The sequence below is a fragment of the Mesoplodon mirus genome (genome assembly GCF_964341445.2).
Source record: "Mesoplodon mirus genome assembly, chromosome: 8".
Lineage (NCBI taxonomy): Eukaryota > Metazoa > Chordata > Mammalia > Artiodactyla > Ziphiidae > Mesoplodon > Mesoplodon mirus.
In genome coordinates this window covers 81,077,451-81,098,172 of record NC_138984.1, presented here as the reverse complement: position 1 = coordinate 81,098,172, position 20,722 = coordinate 81,077,451, and the positions used below count along the sequence as shown (strand labels likewise).

Sequence of the window (20,722 nt, the reverse complement as noted above, 5' to 3'; positions counted from 1 at the left end):
TACTATATCTTGAGCTTAAAAACCTTTACATCCCCCAGGGGGGCTAGCTCTTTGGAAGATATTCAGTAAATTTTTATCCAGTAGTAGGTTGGGAAATATGATTAGATTATAGAAGGAACTTTATACATAAACCAGCAATTAAAATTGTGTGAACTGTCTTAATACATAGCATATCTTAATGGCTGAGGCAGAACAGTATTGGAATTATAGGTAATAAAAAAGAAATAGTATTGTATTCATCCATATATATCCAGTAACAGCTAATAGCATTGTAAAAATAGATCTTGTTTCAAATAATAAAACAATTACCAAATGCCATAAATTTTTTTAAATATTAGGAAACAGTTTTTTCTTACGCAAAGTATCACTTACATCCTTCACCCACATATACTTGTACAAATAAATAAAAAGTTATTTAAAACACTAATATGTTTAGTTCATAAACAAATCTAACGACTAGATGCTTTCTAAAACTTTTAAGAAAGTGTGGGGAAATGGCATGTACTGTTTATCCATAGGAGTAGGCTGGAAAGACTTTGTGGAAATGGGGACTTGATCTTCTCAGACAGGAGAACTCGATGGGCAGATACGTGAAAATGGTTCAGGATTAGGTTCATCTCTGGATCCCCTTCCTCTGTGTTCCAGCAGGAGTGTGTGTAGCTGGAGCAGAGAATTGGTGTAGGAGAGCTGTAGTCAGTAAGCCTTAAAAAAAGAAAAAAAAAAAAAGAGAAATTAACAAAATGTTTTCTTCCTAGAATCAAGTTTTTGTTTAATTGGTTACTCCCAAGAGTACTGGTTCTGTTAGAGAATGTGATGTCCAGGATTGTTTAGAGACACCTGAGTAGTCACTCGACTTTCCTCCATAATAATGCTGCTTGCGCTTGAGTTCAGGAGCGGTCCAGATGTCTGTCTGTCTCGCCTAGGAAGAGCCTACATTGTTCTCGTACATTCTTCCTGAATGCTAATGTAAGCCCTGTTTATTAAAGGGCTGTGATGCATTAAGTACTTGAGCTGATATCTGGAAAGAACTAGCTTTATTCAGACTATCACAGCTAGCTGATGCCCCACTAGGGACTTGCCGGAAATCTGGGCAGGAAGGTACAATGCCTGCTCCTGCCCCATAAGTTCTGTTTCTGTATCATGCCTATTTAGTGAGAACTTCTGAAGGTGTTGCAGTGGGTGTGCTGTAGGCAGGGCAGAAGGGGTCCCTTGCCAAGCAATCTCTAGCCCTCCAGAGTACAATTTTGTTTCCTCAACTCGTAAAGTTGTTCCTTGGTAATTCCACATTTTAATTTAAATTTGTATCATTAGAGTTAAAAGGAAGAGTACTTACCTTTCCTTGGTAGCCATTTCCAGAAAGGTAGTCTGTTAGAATCTCAGTCCTCAGCTTTGACATTTCTTCTTTCTATTGGCTAGCTGATCCACATTTTGATTCGACCTGGGATTTGGATCTAACTGACATTTGTGTCCCAGGCATTTACATAATAGATTAAATAGAAGTGATTAGAGTTCTAGGCATAGGCCATCTTTTTAAGGGAGCAGTCAAGCAGTCAGTGTTAACTATATAAGTAGTAATTATACCACCTTTCACTGACCTGTGACTTGGCCTGGCTTGGTTATATGTTTTAGAATTGGGTTAGGAAGTAGGGTAATTTGACTCCTAGTTCTGAATTTGCCCCTAATAATTGTCTCATTTTAGAATCATTGCCAACTTTTTCATCTTATTATTAAAAAAAATATTTGCATATATAGCCTTTATGTCTTGAGAATGACATGAACTATAGAACTGTAGTGTGGTCACAGTGGTCATTAGCCACAGGTGGCTGTAGAGCACTTGAAATGTGTCTCGTTTGAGGACATGAGTCTTAAATTTAATTCTAATTAATTTACTTTAAAATTTAAAACTGATGCTTGATTCAGTTAGAAAAATTATGTTTAGAACAAGTATATGATTCTGCTTTTTCCAAAAGAAATTTTATGAAATCTCACTATAAAGATTTGCTGAAGAAAATTTCACATCTTAATTGAGATGTGCTTTGTGTAAAGAGCATACCAGATTTGAAAGATTTAGTAAGACGAAAAAAAAGAAAAGTATCTCCTTAATAATTTTCAAATCAATTATGTGTTGAAATGATAATTTGGATATATTGGGTTAAATAAAATATATTACTAAAGTGAATTTTACTTGTTTCTACTTCTTTGATGTGGCTACTAGGAAATTTTAAATTACGTATGTGGCTTGCATTTTATTTTTATTAGTGCTGCTGTAGAGAGAAGAACTATATTCTCTGACCTATTATAAACTCTTAATCTAGAACTTAATTTTCACTTAATGTCTTTTTTTCCTTCTCCCAGATAGAGAAGCTATTCTGGAATCAGATGCCAGAGTGAAGGAGCAGCGTAAAGGAGCTGGACCAAAAGCTTTGTACCATGCAGGCTTATTTTTGTGGCACATTGGTCGTCACGATAAGGCGAGAGAATATGTTGACCGAATGATCAAAATGTCAAATGGTAGTACAGAGGTAGCTGGTTTTCTTATTTTGAAATACTAACATTAAAGGAAGCTTATGTTATTTATATAAAAGCTTTGTTATTACGCACTCTATTCTCATTTTATAAATAACAGCCTTATTTTAATATTTTATTATTTTATAAAATTGTGGTTCTCTAAGGTTGTTTTTTTTTAATGTTATTTATTAACTCTTGACAAGAGCCCTCCCTGGTTCCTTCCCTCCCTTCCCTCCTTTTCTTTCTCCTTCCTTCCCTCCCACTCTCCTTATTGAACTGCTCTAGGTACAAGGCACCATTATTTGCACTGTTAATAATAGAAAGATAAAAAATACATAAACTTTACTTTCATGAATGGATCATCTAGCAGTGTTATAGAGCACACACCCAATTAACATTTTGAGAAAATTGACAAATGGAATGAGAGAAGTGTGATTAAAATGTGCAGGAAAATAATAGTTAACATTTATTGCTCATTTACTTTGTGCTAGGCACTATTTTATGTACTCAAGGAGAGATCACATCGATAACTGTTAGGCGAATGAAGAAGAATTTCTTGAAGGAAGTAGCATTTGAGCTAAAACCTGAAAGATAGATACAGTTTCCACAGGCAAAGATTATGGAAAAGGAAAGTAGATACTCCCAAGGTGGGAGATAATAGATAGAAAGGAGAAGAACAAGGAGACGTGTAGGTCTGGGTACAGTGAGAACCTCACACCTGATGGGAATACAGGGTACAGAGAACAAGAGGGTGGAAGAAAAAGTTGGAAAAGTGGGTTGGGACAAATTGAAGGATCTTGATGGCTAGGTACAAATACTTATATCTAATTTGATATGCACTGAGGGTCATTGAAGATTTTTAATCATGTCAGTGATGTTATTAAAGTGCAAATTCAGAAGATGAATTTAGCAAAGGTTTATAGGGTGAACTGACTTGGGAAGAAACCAGAATGCAGGCCCCCAAAGATAGTACTTTCTGGCAGAAGGCTTTAAGGGCCTACACTAAAATACTATTCAGTGTATCAAATTCAGGTAGGAATTTGAGAATTATCAAATACCCACAGGACTTTTCAACCTATTATAAATATTGGGGGGAAAGATATTGAGGTGTCAGGTATCAAGGATGTGTCTGAGGTTTTAAGCCTGGACAATTCAGAGACCAGTTAACGTGACTAGAAAATACTTTGGGATGAGAAGGTAATCTTGGAGGGAGGTGATGTGTTTGGTTTTAGACTTCTGTATTTCAGGCTCTGACAGAACAATGAGATGGAGACAGTAGATGAGCTTCTAGAAAAAGAAGAGAAAAAATTAGACAAGGTATTGGACTAGAAATAAAGGTTGGGAATCATCCACACAGTTGAAATGTTTCAAGAAAGTACAGTGATCTAATGAGTAGAAGTAACATTGTTTAAGTATTCTTACCTGTCTTTTCAGGTGAAATATATGGAAGTAAATATGATCTTAGTTAAAGATTTTTAAGGTTTATTAATCTAGAAATTTTTTGACAGATGAGCAGATTTCATAATTTTTTATTTGGCATTAAAAAGAAAAATAACGTGTGTTCATTTTCCTTCTAATCCTATAAACCTTACAGTCCATTGGCTCACTAACATCTCTGAAGGTAAACATTCATGGCTTCTTCATTTTTAAATTTCTGAGGCCATTTTATCTTTTCATTTGAAGCTCACTGGACTAGTCAAAGAGATTGAGATAGTTGCCAAATTATCTTAATTTTTAATAAATGTGAAGCAAGGCACTTCTTTTTTACCATCTTAGTTCATTTGGTCTGTTTCCCCAAAAAGAGGTAACAAATTCTTATTTATGTATTGAATTACATGTTTAGCAGTTATTAGTAATTTATTAGCAAAGCCCCATGTAAGAATATTGGTTATTTAGTACTAAGGGAATATTTTACAAGCTTCTTAATATTAATATTGACCACAGTAGTAATCTTAAAGGCTGAAATTCATAATAGTTCCAAGACTGTGGGCTAGCAAGGGTTTGAAAGTGATTTTATTGCAGTTTTATTTTTCATAACATTATTTGATAGACTGATTTTTGTTACTAATTACAAATAAGAATGATGCTTAATTTAACTTCTTCATCAACATTTCTTTCTTTCATTTCCAAAAAAATGAAAATATTAGAATTATTCATTTTACAGGGACAGGTTTTGAGAGCATGGCTTGATATTACAAGAGGAAAAGAACCTTATACTAAAAAAACACTAAGGTATTTTGAAGAGGGATTACAAGATGGAAATGATATTTTTGCTCTGCTGGGTAAGGTGAGTTGACGTTAGATTAATAAAATGATGTTTTAAAATTTATTTGTAATATATATGAAACCCAACAAAACAAAGTAGCTCAAAAGATAGTTTTTATGTTACTTTTATCAACTCTCAACTTCAGGAGGGACTTGCATTTGTATGGGACGATGAACAGTAAGCTAGAGAAAAGTATTCCCTGCCAAATTCCTGAATCCTGGATCAGTTTTAATTGTTTTTGTTGTTGCTGTTGGTGGTTGTGGTGGTTCCTATATTATTATTATTATTATTTTTTTTTTTTTTTTTGCGGTACATGGGCCTCTCACTGTTGTGGCCTCTCCTGTTGCGGAGCACAGGCTCCGGACGCGCAGGCTCAGCGGCCATGGCTCACGGGCCCAGCTGCTCCGTGGCATGTGGGATCTTCCCATACTGGGGCACGAACCCGTGTCCCCTGCATCGGCAGGCGGACTCTCAACCACTGCGCCACCAGGGAAGCCCTGTTCCTATATTATCTACTCACCAAACATCTATGATGTATCTAATATGTGTGAGGCATCACTCTACATACTAGGGATACCCTAAGCAAAATAAAACCTCTTGCTTTTACAGAGCTTATGTTCTACTGGTGGAGACAGACAATAAGAAAGTAAGTGAATTATATGGTATATTAGAAGGTGGTAAGTACAATGGAAAAATAAAGCAAGGAAAGAGGGGGAAGTACAACTGGGGTATGAACTTGCAGTTTTAAATAATGTGGTCAGAGAAAGTGACATTTGAGCAAAGACATTTAGGAGGTGAGGGTTAAAGCCCTGTGGGCACCTGGGGAGAGCATGCATTACAAATAGGGGAGTAGTGAGTTCAAATACCTTAAGCATGTTGAAGGCATTGCTAGGAGGCCTGGAGACTAAAGCAGAATGAGTGAAGGGGAGAAAAGTGAAGGCTAAAGGGAGAGAAGGTGAATGTCAGGGCAGGTGGGCATGGGGGGCAATGAGGAGAGGCTGGCTGATTCTGTAAAGCCTTTGGCTTTTGCTTTGAACCAGATAGATGGGCAGCCAATGAAAAGAGAAATAACATGATCTAACTTACATTGAGAGGGATGACCAAGTGGCAGTGTCATTAGAAATCATTGGTGGGTAGAAATGTTTAATTTGGACTTTTTCTTCAATTCCATGGATGCCGTCTGAATGCCTTAAATTAAAAAAAAAGATCATTTTTTATTTCAGCAAAAAATTAAATTTATATTAGGAAAACAGTCTATTAAATTAGCAGTAATCTGGTGTGGGGGGATAAAAAAGAAAGAAAGGATTATTGGTGTCTTGGCTATTGCCAATGTCCCTACATTGCTCTTGTCAATTTCCCTGGCTAGTGAGCTTGTTCAGATGTTTGCCACCAGTACAACTAGTATTCGTCCTGCTTAGACTCAGGTTTTGCCTAATGGCACTGCTAGAGGTTACGGGAATTTAGCAAATTTTTAAATAAGTTTTTCTTGATCATTTCTGCTCCCCTCTATTACTTAAAGAAAAGCTAGTAGGTAATCTAAGGTAGGGCTATTTCAAGTGTCAATATAAGCAGCTTAGGAAGGATTTACCTTTTTCCTCTAATACTTTAGACTGGTTTAAATTCTTTTTCTGATATAACCCATTCCAATTATGTATTTATTTTTCAGTTCATTCAGCAAGAGGCTTGCATTAGTTGAATTCCAACTAGGAATGATATGAACCAATTATATAGCAAATTTAGTTTCATTTAATATAGTATGTTGCATTCATATGGGAGGTAATGGTCTAAGGAGGTATTAGATGTGGTCTATTTGCATAATTTTGTTATTTTATGTTATCAGCTATTTAAGCAGATTGCAAAGGCATATATATTTTTTAAAATTATCTGCATTAATCTTTTTTGCTATTATTGTCCACTATTGAGAAATTTAAATAATAATTTATTTTGACATAGTGGCGCCTTCGGATGGTTCTCATACTTTCCTTTAATTATATGGGAACATAATCTCAAACTGATTTGGGGAATATATTGCAGTTTTACTGTACATCTGTTGAGACTGGATGTTCATTTTGAACTGAGATATTCTAGGACTAAATTTATTCCTAAAGGAGATTCAGAAACACATTTTAAAAAATCTGACATATGATAAATATGCCTCATCATCTGTTCTTAAAGCACTTACTATATTTATAGATTTATATTTTCTGACTATGAAAGTAATACATGTACATTGTAGAAAAATTTTAGAATACAGTAATATCTGAATTTAAAATAAATATCACCATTGGAGATAACCAGCTAAACTATTATATCGTAAACGACATCTCTTCGTGTCAGTAAATATCGATCTACAAATTAACATAATGAGTTTTAATGGCCACCTAAAATTTTATTAAGTAAATATGCTATCATTTAATCCTAGGTGGCCATTTCCGGTTATTTTAATTTTTTTCTATTATAAATAGTTCTGCCATAAATATGCTTCTTTTTGGTCTTATCCATTTATGTCCTTAAGATAATTCATAGAAGTGAAAATATTGAGGTAGTTTTGCACTTTGTTTTGCTGATTCTTTAAAATCTTATCTTCTTTAGCCTGAAAGTAATTTTTTTAAAAGGTACAATATCAAAAAAAAAAAAAAGATACAATATCTATTAGTTTTAAATGCTACTTGCAAATATCCTGGAAATATTTTACTCTAAAAGGTAATTTTTCTGTTATAAGTAGAAACATTCCTTATGGTGTTTCTAAAAAATTTCAAATTTTTCACCCTGTAGTTATATTTCTCAATTATTTAAAAGTGGATTTTTTTTTTTCTTTTTTTTTGCGGCACGCGGGCCCCTCACTGCTGCGGCCTCTCCCGCTGTGGAGCACAGGCCCAGCGGCCACGGCCCACGGGCCCAGCCGCTCCGCGGCACGCGGGATCCCCCTGGACCGGGGCACGAACCCGTGTCCCCTGCATTGGCAGGCGGACTCCCAACCACTGCGCCACCAGGGAAGCCTCAAAAGTGGATTTTAAAACAGTCACTTATAATGTAAAATATTTTTATTCTGTGATGTTTTAAAATTTTGTTTGATTAAAACTTATTTTTTTTTTTCTGATTATAAAAGTGAAAACTGTTTCTTACAGAAAGGTCAGAAAATACAAATATAAAAAATGTTAAACACTAGAATTCTACCTCTTCCAGGGTAACTGCTGTGAGAACCTTAGTATATATGATCACAGTTTTGATGTCACTTTTTTCTTTTTTCTCCCTTTAGGCACAGTGCCTTGAGATGCGCCAGAATTATTCAGGTGCTCTGGAGACTGTGAACCAGATAATCATGAACTTTCCAAGTTTCCTTCCTGCTTTTATAAAGAAAATGAAACTACAACTAGCCTTGCAGGATTGGGACCAGACGGTTGAGACAGCACAGAGGTTAAGTAAAAAAAGATGTCACAAGTATCTTTGGATCTGGTTGTAATTTTGAGAAAAAAGAAAATCTATGTGTATTTTTTTCTAGAAGGTTTTTTTAATTTGAATTTTTCAAACAATATAGAATTGAGGAAAACCTTAACGTTGCATTGTTTTTAAAGGCTGAATTTATAGATTTACATAAATATTTGGGTAGCTATTCTAAAGCACTCTTATATGCAGAAAGACAAATATCCCTGACCTCATGAAGCTTATATAATAAGCAGAACAAGTAAGAAATTATGTAGTATGTTAAAAAGTTATAAGTGCAATGGAGAAAAAATAAAGCCGGAAAGTGAACTAGGGACCTGGGGGGAGGGGCTTCAATTTTATGGGTTGGCAGGGAAGGCCTGGGAGAAGATGGCATTTGACAGAGGGAGCCAGCTTGCAGACATCCCAGAGAAGACTGCAGTAAGAAGCAAATGCAAGTGCAGAGACCTTGAGGCAAGAGTACGTGTCATATGGTTAAGGATGGGAAGGAGCAAGATGACTAGGCGGTGACGTCAGAGCACAGGGTCTTGTTGGTCACGGTAAAGATTTTGGGTTTTCTTCTGAAGTGTGAAGGCATTGGAGCGTTCCCTCTCTCCCTTCTTCCCTTCCTGCTTTGTTCCTCTTTCTCCCCAACAACCCCCTCCTCTTTTTGTTCTTGCTAAATAAGTTAAACCAGTATTTTTATCCTACAGGTTTTGAATGATATGAGTTGTATTGATTGTATGCCATATAACTGTGTAGCTTATTGCTTATCCTCAGTATTTCTAATAAATTGGTGATGGATCTAGAGACTTGGTTAGATTCACATTCACTATTTGTTTCTTTGTTTGGCAGTTAATTCATAAGTGCTGATGTGTTCTTCCATCAAAGAGACATAATCTATGCTTGTCTCTCTTTTTTTTGTGGTATTAGCAGCAATTCGAGCTCAATATCTGGGTACTTGGTTTAGGGTTACAGTATGGTTATGTCATTCTTTCTGCATTTCTTAGCTAGAATCCTCCTATAAAGAAAAACTTCCAACCTGCTGATTGGTTATCTAGTGTTATAGATCATGTAAGAAAAGTTGGGGCTTCCCTGGTGGCGCAGTGTTTGAGAGTCTGCCTGCTGATGCAGGGGACACGGGTTCATGCCCTGGTCTGGGAAGACCCCACGTGCCGCAGAGTGGCTGGGCCTGTGAGCCATGGCCATTGAGCCTGCACATCCGGAGCCTGTGCTACGCAACGGGACAGCCCACAACAGTGAGAGGCCCACATACCGCAAAAAAAAAAAAAAAAAAAACGAAAGAAAAGTTGAATAAATGCTTGAGTCTTTTCCCTTATTTCCAGGTTTCAGAAACAAACAAAAAAGGCCCCTAGCATCCATTCTCCATTGGTGATTGATAGTGGGTTGGGTTTGTTTGTTTATATGACATGGATTAAACTTGAGTGATTCTAACCCTTTTGGTTATTATAATTGCTCAGATTGAGTTATCTTTGGCCATTAGTAGCTTCTTCAAGTTAGTTCTTGAGTCTTTTTTGACATGACCCTAGTAGTCTTTGATAGTTTCCTTACTATTTGGTATGGCAAGATATACCAGGGTTATTTTGTGTATTTACTGCCCTGTATAGGTATCAGCCATGGTCCAGGGCAATCTAATTCCTTTTACTGAGAAATGGTATTTGGAGACCACAATTTGGGTATAAGTAACTTTCTGATGTTTATATTTTTCCAGATTTCCTCTCTAGGCACTGCGTGGGGGTGTGTGAGTGGGAGGTATCCACATAATGTATAAATATGTGCATATATCTTGGGGGGCATTTAAAAAATGAAAAATAGACTTGTTATATAGCTTTTAAACTTGATATCTCTTTAACTTAGTATTTCATGGATATCCTTTTATGTTTATTAACAATGAATAGCATCTATAAAGTGAACATAAATATAGTTTATTTTATCTTTCCCCATTGGTAGGCATGTTTCTAATTTTTTGCTGTTCTAAATATTGCAGTGAACACACACACACACACACACCTTTATAAACATATAGGAGTATTTTTTTTTTTAAATTCTATTACTACTTTATTGATAGTTTACACTTTGCTATGATTGCTTCAGTATTTTTTTAATTAATTAATTTGTTTTTGGCTGTGTTGGGTCTCCGTTTCTGTGCGAGGGCTCTCTCCAGTTGCGGCGAACGTGGGCCACTCATCGCGGTGCGCAGGCCTCTCACTGTCACGGCCTCTCCTGTTGCGGAGCACAGGCTCCAGAGGCGCAGGCTCAGTAGCTGTGGCTCACGGGCTCAGCTGCTCCGCGGCATGTGGGATCCTCCCAGACCAGGGCTCGAACCCGTGTCCCCTGCACCGGCAGGTGGACTCTCAACCACTGCGCCACCAGGGAAGCCCCCATATAGGAGTATTTCTGAAGAATGGTTTCCCAAATGAGGGATTACTAATTTAAAGGGAATTATATTTTTTTAGGGTAAGCTAAGCTCCTATAAAAAGTAGATCCAGGGGGAGCACAGGGAGAAGACCGGGGCGGGTGGCGTGAACACAGCCTGAAGGGGCTAATGTGCCACAGCTAGCCAGGAGGGAGTCCAGGAAAAAGTTTGGACCTGCCGAAGAGGCAAGAGACTTTTTCTTCCCTCTTTGTTTCCTGGTGCGTGAGAAGAGGGGATTAAGAGCGCTGCTTAAAGGAGCTCCAGAGATGGGCGCGAGCTGCGGCTGAAAGCGCGGATGCCAGAGACGGGTGTGGGATGCTGGGGCTGCTGTCGCCGCCAAGAGGCCTATGTGCAAACGCAGGTCACTGTCCACTCCCCACTTCCGGGGAGCCTGTGCAGCCCGTCACTGCCGGGGTCCCGGGATCCAGGGACGGCTTCCCTGGGAGAATGCACGGCGTGCCTCGGACTGGTGCAACGTCACGCCGGCCTCTGCTGCTGCAGGCTCGCCCCACACTCCGTGCCCCCCCCTCCCCTGGTCTGAGTGAGCCAGAGTCCCCGAAGCGGCTGCTCCTTTAACCCTGTCCTGTGAGCGAAGAACAGACGACCTCCAGCGACCTACACTGAGAGGCGGGGCCAAATCCAAAGCTGAGACCTGGGAGCTGTGAGAACAAAGAACAGAAAGGGAAATCTCTCCCAGCAGCCTCAGAAGCAGCGGATTAAAGCTCCACAGTCAACTTGATGTACCCTGCATCTGTGGAATACGTGAATAGACAACGCATCATCCCAAATTGAGGAGCCAGGAGTCAGTGCTGTGCCTCTGAGGTGGGAGAGCCAACTTCAGGACACTGGTCCACAAGAGACCTCCCAGCTCCACATAATATCAAATGGTGAAAATCTTCCAGAGATCTCCATCTCAACACCAGCACCCAGCTTCACTCAACGACCAGCAAGCTACAGTGCTGGACACCCTATGCCAAACAACTAGCAAGACAGGAACACAACCCCACCCATTAGCAGAGAGGCTGCCTAAAATCATAAAAAGTCCACAGACAGCCCAAAACACACCACCAGACGTGGACCCACCCACCAGAAAGACAAGATCCAGCCTCATCCAACAGAACACAGGCACTAGTCCCCTCCACCAGGAAGCCTACACAACCCACTAAACCAACCTTAGCCACTGGGGACAGACACCAAAAACAACAGGAACTACGAACCTGCAGCCTTCGAAAAGGAGACCCCAAACACAGGAAGATAAGCAAAATGAGAAGACAGAAAAACACACAGCAGGAGAAGGAGCAAGATAAAAACCCACCAGACCTAACAAATGAAGAGGAAATAGGCAATATACCTGAAAAAGAATTCAGAATGATAGTAAAGATGATCTAAAATCTTGGAAATAGAATAGACAAAATGCAAGAAACAGTTAGCAAGGACCTAGAAGAAATAAAGATGAATCAAGCAATGATTAAAAACACAAAAAATGAAATGGAAAATACTCTAGATGGGATCAATAGCAGAATAACTGAGGCAGAAGAACGGTTAAGTGATGTGGAAGATAAAATAGTGGAAATAACTACAGCAGAGCAGAAGAAAGAAAAAAGAATGAAAAGAGCTGAGGAGAGTCTCAGAGACCTCTGGGGCAACATTAAACCCACCATCATGCGAATTATAGGGGTTCCAGAAGAAGAAGAGAAAAAGAAAGGGACTGAGAAAATATTTGAAGAGATTATAGTTGAAAAGTTCCCTAATATGGGAAAGGAAATAGTCAAGTCCAGGAGGCACAGAGAGTCCCATACAGGATAAACCCAAGGAGAAATACGCCAAGACACATATTAATCAAACTGTCAAAAATTAAATACAAAGAAAACATATTAAAAGCAGCAAGGGAAAAACAACAAATAACACACAAGGGAATCCCCATAAGGTTAACAGCTGATCTTTCAGCAGAAACTCTGCAAGCCAGAAGGGACTGGCAGGACATATTTAAAGTGATGAAGGAGAAAAATCTGCAACCAAGATTACTCTACCCAGCAAGGATCTCATTCAGATTCAATGGAGAAATTAAAACATTTACAGACAAGCAAAAGCTGAGAGAGTTCAGCACCACCAAACCAGCTTTACAACAAATGCTAAAGGAACTTCGCTAGGCAAGAAACACAACAGAAGGAAAAGACCTACAATAACAAACCCAAAACAATTAGGAAAATAGGAATAGGAACATACATATCGATAATTATCTTAAATGTAAATGGACTAAATGCTCCCACCAAAAGACACAGATTGGCTGAATGGATACAAAAAACAAGACCCATATATTTGCTGTCTACAAGAGACCCACTTCAGACCTAGAGACACATACAGACTGAAAGTAAGGGGATAGAAAAAGATATTCCATGCAAATGGAAATCAAAAGAAAGCTGGAGTAGCAATTCTCATATCAGACAAAATAGACTTTAAAATAAAGACTACTAGAAGAGACAAAGAAGGACACTACATAATGATCAAGGGATCGATCCAAGAAGAAGATATAACAATTGTAAATATTTATGCACCCAACATAGGAGCACCTCAATACATAAGGCTAATACTAACAGCCATAAAAGGGGAAATTGACAGTAACGCAATAATAGTAGGGGATTTTAACACCCCACTTTCACCAATGGACAGATCATCCAAAATGAAAATCAATAAGGAAACACAAGCTTTAAATGATACATTAAACAAGATGGACTTAATTGATATTTATAGGACATTCCATCCAAAAACAACAGAATACACATTTTTCTCAAGTGCTCATGGAACATTCTCCAGGATAGATCATATCTTGGGTCACAAATCAAGCCTTGGTAAATTTAAGAAAATTGAAATTGTATCAAGTATCTTTTCTGACCAGAATGCTATGAAACTAGGTATCAATTACAGGAAAAGATCTGTAAAAAATAAAAACACATGGAGGCTGAACAATACACTACTTAATAACGAAGTGATCACTGAAGAAGTCAAAGAGGAAATTAAGAAATACCTAGAAACAAATGACAATGGAAACACGACGACCCAAAACCTATGGGATGCAGCAAAAGCAGTTCTAAGAGGGAAGTTTATAGCAATACAATCCCACCTTATGAAACAGGAAACATCTTGAATAAACAACCTAACCTTGCACCTAAAGCAATTAGAGAAAGAAGAACAAAAACACCCCAAAGTTAGCAGAAGGAAAGAAATCATAAAAATCAGATCAGAAATAAATGAAAAAGAAATGAAAGAAACGATAGCAAAGATCAATAAAACTAAAAGCTGGTTCTTTGAGAAGATAAACAAAATTGATAAACCATTAGCCAGACTCATCAAGAAAAAAAGGGAGAAGACTCAAATCAATAGAATTAGAAATGAAAAAGGAGAAGTAACACCTGACACTGCAGAAATACAAAAGATCATGAGAGATTACTATAAGCAACTCTGCCAATAAAATGGACAACCTGGAAGAAATGGACAAATTCTTAGAAATGCACAACCTGCCAAGACTGAATCAGGAAGAAATAGAAAATATGAACAGACCAATCACAAGCACTGAAATTGAAACTGTGATAAAGAATCTTCCAACAAACAAAAGCCCAGGACCAGATGACTTCACAGGCGAATTCTATCAAACATTTAGAGAAAAGCTAACACCCATCCTTCTCAAACTCTTCCAAAATATAGCAGAGGGAGGAACACTCCCAAACTCATTCTACGAGGCCACCATCACCTTGATACCAAAACCAGACAAGGATGTCACAAAGAAAGAAAACTACAGGCCAATATAACTGATGAACATAGATGCAAAAATCCTCAACAAAATACTATCAAACAGAATCCAACAGCACATTAAAAGGATCATACACCATGATCAAGTGGGGTTTATTCCAGGAATGCAAGGATTCTTCAATATACGCAAATCAATCAACGTGATACACCATATTAACAAATTGAAGGAGAAAAACCATATGATCATCTCAATAGATGCAGAGAAAGCTTTTGACAAAATTCAACACCCATTTATGATAAAAACCCTCCATAAAGTAGGCATAGAGGGAACTTTCCTCAACATAATAAAGGCCATATATGACAAACCCACAGCCAACATTGTCCTCAATGGTGGAAAACTGAAACCATTTCCACTAAGATCAGGAACAAGACAAGGCTGCCCACTCTCACCACTCTTATGCAACATAGTTTTGGAAGTTTTAGCCACAGCAATCAGAGAAGAAAAGGAAATAAAAGGAATCCAAATTGGAAAAGAAGTAAAGCTGTCACTGTTTGCAGATGACATGATGCTATACATAGAGAATCCTAAAGATGCCACCAGAAAACTACTAGAGCTAATCAATGAATTTGGTAAAGTAGCAGGATACAAAATTAATGCACAGAAATCTCTGGCACTCCTATATACTAATGATGAAAAATCTGAAAATGAAATCAAGGAAACACTCCCATTTACCATTGCAACAAAAAGAATAAAATATCTAGGAATAAACCTACCTAAGGAGACAAAAGACCTGTATGCAGAAAATTATAAGACACTGATAAAAGAAATTAAAGATGATACAAATAGATGGAGAGATATACCACGTTCTTGGATTGGAAGAATCAACACTGTGAAAATGACTCTACTACCCAAAGCAATCTACAGATTCAATGCAATCCCTATCAAACTACCACTGGCATTTTTCACAGAACTAGAACAAAAAATTTCACAATTTGTATGGAAGCATAAAAGACCCCGAATAGCCAAAGCAATCTTGAGAACGAAAAATGGAGCTGGAGGAATCAGGCTCCCTGACTTCAGACTATACTACAAAGCTACAGTAATCAAGACAGTATGGTACTGGCACAAAAACAGAAAGATAATCAATGGGACAAGATAGAAAGCCCAGAGATAAACCCATGCACATATGGTCACCTTATCTTTGATAAAGGAGGCAGGAATATACAGTGGAGAAAGGACAGTCTCTTCAATAAGTGGTGCTGGGAAAACTGGACAGGGACATGTAAAAGTATGAGATTCGATCACTCCCTAACACCATACACAAAAATAAGCTCAAAATGGATTAAAGACCTAAATGTAAGGCCAGACACTATCAAACTCTTAGAGGAAAACATAGGCAGAACACTCTATGACATAAATCACAGCAAGATCCTTTTTGACCCACCTCCTAGAGAAATGGAAATAAAGACAAAAATAAACACATGGGACCTAATGAAACTTAAAAGCTTTTGCACAGCAAAGGAAACCATAAACAAGACCAAAAGACAACCCTCAGAATGGGAGAAAATATTTGCAAATGAAGCAACTCACAAAGGATTAATCTCCAAAATTTATAAGCAGCTCATGCAGCTCAATAACAAAAAAAGAAACAACCCAATCCAAAAATGGGCAGAAGACCTAAATAGACATTTCTCCAAAGAAGATATAGACTGCCAACAAACACATGAAAAGATGCTCAACATCTTTAATCATTAGAGAAATGCAAATCAAAACTACAATGAGATATCATCTCACACCAGTCAGAATGGCCATCATCAAAAAATCTAGAAACAATAAATGCTGGAGAGGGTGTGGAAAAAAGGGAACACTCTTGCACTGCTGGTGGGAATGTGAATTGGTACAGCCACTATGGAGAACGGTATGGAGGTTCCTTAAAAAACGACAAATAGAACTACCATATGACCCAGCAATCCCACTACTGGGCATATACCCTGAGAAAACCATAATTCAAAAAGAGTCATGTACCAAAATGTTCATAGCAGCCCTATTTACAATAGCCCGGAGATGGAAATAACCTAAGTGTCCATCATCGGATGAATGGATAAAGAAGATGTGGCACATATATACAATGGAATATTACTCAGCCATAAAAAGAAATGAATTTGAGCTATTTGTAATGAGGTGGATGGACCTAGAGTCTGTCATACAGAGTGAAGTAAGTCAGAAAGAGAAAGACAAATACTGTATGCTGACACATATATATGGAATTTAAGAAAAAAAATGTCATGAAGAACCTAGGGGTAAGACAGGAATAAAGACACAGACCTACTGAGAATGGACTTGAGGATATGGGGAGGGGGATGGGTAAGCCGTGACAAAGCGAAAGAGAGGCATGGACATATATACACTACCAAACGTAAGGTAGATAGCTAGTGGGAAGCAGCCGCATAGCACAGGGAGATCAGCTTGGTGCTTTGTGACTGCCTGGAGGGGTGGGATAGGGAGGGTGGGAGGGAGACGCAAGAGGGAGGGGACATGGAAACATATGTATATGTATAACTGATTCATTTTTTTATAAAGCAGAAACTAACACACCATTGTTAAGCAATTATACTCCAATAAAGATGTTAAAAAAAGAAAAAAAAGTAGATCCAGGGCTTCCCTGGTGGCGCAGTGATTGAGAGTCCACCTGCTGATGCAGGGGACACGGGTTCGTGCCCCAGTCCAGGAAGATCCCACATGCCATGGAGCAGCTAGGCCCGTGGCTGCTGAGCCTGCATGTCCGGAGCCTGTGCTCCACAACGGGAGAGGCCACAACAGTGAGAGTCCCGTGTACAGCAAAAAAAAAAAAAAAAAAAAAATGTTGAAAAAAAAAGTAGATCCAAACATATGTTTTAACACAGTGAGCTTTTTTTTTGGTCACATGTAACTGTTTTGAGTGGGTGTAAGATTTGATCAGGCAGCCTTCTCCCACACTGTCTTCAAGGGACCCAAGCTCTCCATCTTGCAACTCTGCCATTTCCTAAAACCTCATGACATCGGTGTCCAGCTGGTAAGAGGGGAAAGAGTATGAAGGAGTCATTCCACTTTTCTTAAAAGCCCAGGCCCAGAAATGCCATAAACTGCTTCCTCTCACATTGGCCGTGGCTACCTGCGGAGATGGGTGGGAAGTGTTGGCTAGCCCTGAGCCCAAGCAAGTAAGGGGAGAGTGGACTTGAGGAGAGATTGCAGTCTCTGCCTCAGGTATACACATTTGACATTTTGATAAATGTTGCCAAACTGTTCTTGTAAGAAATTATACTAAGATTCTCATTAGTAGTCTATTGCGTGCCCAGCCCCCATCCTTACCAATTCTGGCTATTGTCAATGTGGGGTTTTTTATTTGTTTTTTAAACAATCTGGTAGAATAAGAATGGTAACTTATTTTTATTTTCATTTCCTTGACCATGTTGCCATTGAGCATCTTTTTTATGCTAAAAGCTATTTTTTTTTTCTGTATATTGACTGGTTCTTTTTTTCTTTTTAACTGGATCTGTTCTTTCCTACATTTCTAATGGATTTTTACGTCTTTTAGGGGAAGTTCTCCATCATGTTTCTTTTTTGGTAGCTTTTTTGGCCCTTCTTTTGCAGTTGACTATCAGAATAACTTGTTTTAAAAAATGAAAAACTTTATGATATTGGGTTGAATTGCATTAAGTCTGTAGATTATTTGGGGAGAATTTTTTTAACCCCAAATGAGTATTATCATTAGGCAGCTATTGATCTACAGCAAACGACCACACATCTCAGGGCATGTGATACTGTGCACTCATTTGTACTTTGGTGTGGGTCATGTAGGCTCACTGACCCAGTCCAGATGTGTGGCTGGGACTCTGCTTCAAGTTTCAGATCCAGCTGGGAGGGCGTGGCACCTCATTGCAGTTTGGACTCTGGTCCACTCGAAGGGTGTTCTTCCCTGGGCTCCAGCCAAAGAACACCAGCTACCTAGAGGAAGCCCTTCTTATGGTGATAGCAGAGTTGCAGAGGACAAGCAGAAATATGTGATGCCTCTGAAACAGGTGTGGCACACTGCCATTCCTGTCCACATCCCGTTGGCCGAGAAAAATGTCCAGGTTTGTAGTTGGGGGCAGTGAAGCACAAGCCAGCATTTGTAGGGGGAACTGCTCAGTTACATGGCAGAAAGCATGTAATCAGGGAGAGTGAAAAAGCTGGAGCTAATAATTCAACATAGCATACCGTGCATGGTAAGAAACCTAGTGTGTTACCCCATTTATTCAGTTCCATTTCTGAATACCCTTGATAAAGTTTTATAGAAATTTCTGTAGCTTTTGCATATTTCTTACTAAGTTTTGTTTTTGTTCCTATTATTAAAAGGATTTTTTAATAATATTTTCTAATTTATTTTTACCACATTGGATCTTTTTTTTTTTCTTGTGGTACGCGGGCCTCTCACTGTTGTGACCTCTCCTGTTGCGGAGCACAGGCTCCGGATGCGCAGGCTCAGCGGCCATAGCTCACAGGCCCAGCCGCTGCGCGGCATGCAGGATCTTCCCGGACCGGGGCACGAACCCATGTCCCCTGCATCGGCAGGCGGACTCTCAACCACTGCAGCACCAGGGGAGCCCTCACATTGGATCTATCTTAATGTTGTGAATTCCATTAATAGAGTTTTTGATATTCAGCCCATCTTTACATTCCTGGAATTCTTGTAATAAATCAGTGTGGTCAGGGTGAATTATTCTTTTAATATACTGTTGAGTATGGTAGAATATATTCATATCTTTCTTAAACATATCAAAATTAAGATCCAGCGATTCTTTGGGGTTTAAATAATGAGATTGATAATTTTCATAAAGGAGATGTCACTTTACTAATTAAAATTACTTATTTAAACAGTGGAATAATCAGCAAACCAAGTTTTCAAGCCGTCAAATAAAAATACATAACATTAACTGAAATTTTTTTTGCAGGTTAATGCTGCAAGATAATCAAAATGTGGAAGCACTAAGAATGATGGCCCTTTACTATTTGTGTAGGGAGGGGGATATAGAGAAGGTAAGTTGTATGGTACTATTATATTTATGTTTCCTATACTAAATATGTATTTAGTTACACACACACACATGCACATACAAAAGAGCCTTGAAGTGCTGCTTTAGAATGTATGTCATGGTAGTTTTTAGTTGATTCCTAGAAATATACCTTAACAAAGAGGTGGGTTTGTTAAATCACCTAGTAAAGCAAAAATATCATGTAGTTAAAATTCCTATGAAAACTTTAAAAATTATTAACTACAGCACATGCTGTTTCTATGTAAAACTCATGTGCAGTAATATATATGATTAATGTAACAAGTGATGCTGGGTATGGAAGAGAACATACACAAAATATAATTCATAGTACTTTTACAATTTTATTGAGTTTGCATAAGTTAAATGGGCTTAGGGTGAAATCCCATTGGACCTTATAAGGCACATGTTTTCTCTGCTAGTGAACACATTGACTGTATACTAGATTATGGAATGCCAAAATCCAGTCTGAAGTAAATAGTATTATAACAAGTGATAGATTTAGACTGGTATTTAGTCTGGTTAAATTGGATAATGTGATAGTACCTAGTAAATACTTCAGTAAGGAGCAACTCTTCAGTAAATTTTCCAGGCATTGAAATTATTTATGTCAAGTATCTGATTTTTCTGTTCTAGAAAATATTTTAAATATAAACCAGGCTATGTAGGTAATCCAAGGACTGATCTCATATTATAGTAATGTTTGTAAATATGTTATCATTCATATCTCGTGTGTTATGAATTAATTATTGGAGAGGGAGCTTGGCATGTATAGTTAATTGAATATTATGGGTATCTTTACCCACCCTTAGGAAACCCAAAGGTTTCCATTCAATAACAATTATTAAGGAAACACATTTTAAAATGCAGTTATTTATTTATAATTATTCAACTTTTTATAAAAGGGCCTTTTATCCTCTTGCAACATATAAGATTTCATTGGAAGAAGGGGACTTTATAAAAGCAAAGATCTTTTTAAATATTAATAATAATATTAGTGTACATGTCATGTATTATGTTCTTTTATTCTTATTTTTAAATAATACTGAATACTTTTTGTTTTAGGCTGCCACCAAGCTGGAAAACTTAGGAAATGCACTAGATGCCATGGAACCACAGAATGCTCAACTTTTTTATAATATCACAATAGCCTTCAGCAGAACTGTAAGAGTGCCAACAGAGCTCTGTTATTTGTAGCTGGAAATATAAAATTAGTCACAAATGTTGAGGCACCAAAAAGCACATGACCTAGAGTGAAAATGTGATCTGTC

At 37.9% G+C, this 20,722-nt stretch overlaps 1 protein-coding gene across 1 annotated transcript in view; it reads left to right on the top strand.

Annotated features, from left to right (window-relative positions):
• TTC21B (tetratricopeptide repeat domain 21B) overlaps nt 1-20,722 on the top strand; it is an 89,314-nt gene that overhangs the window by 5,443 nt on the left and 63,149 nt on the right. The window contains exons 4-8 of the mRNA XM_082629815.1: nt 2,356-2,522; nt 4,673-4,795; nt 8,034-8,191; nt 19,353-19,437; nt 20,517-20,615. Coding sequence (XP_082485941.1) covers nt 2,356-2,522; nt 4,673-4,795; nt 8,034-8,191; nt 19,353-19,437; nt 20,517-20,615 — 632 coding nt within the window. The remainder of the gene's footprint in view (nt 1-2,355; nt 2,523-4,672; nt 4,796-8,033; nt 8,192-19,352; nt 19,438-20,516; nt 20,616-20,722) is intronic.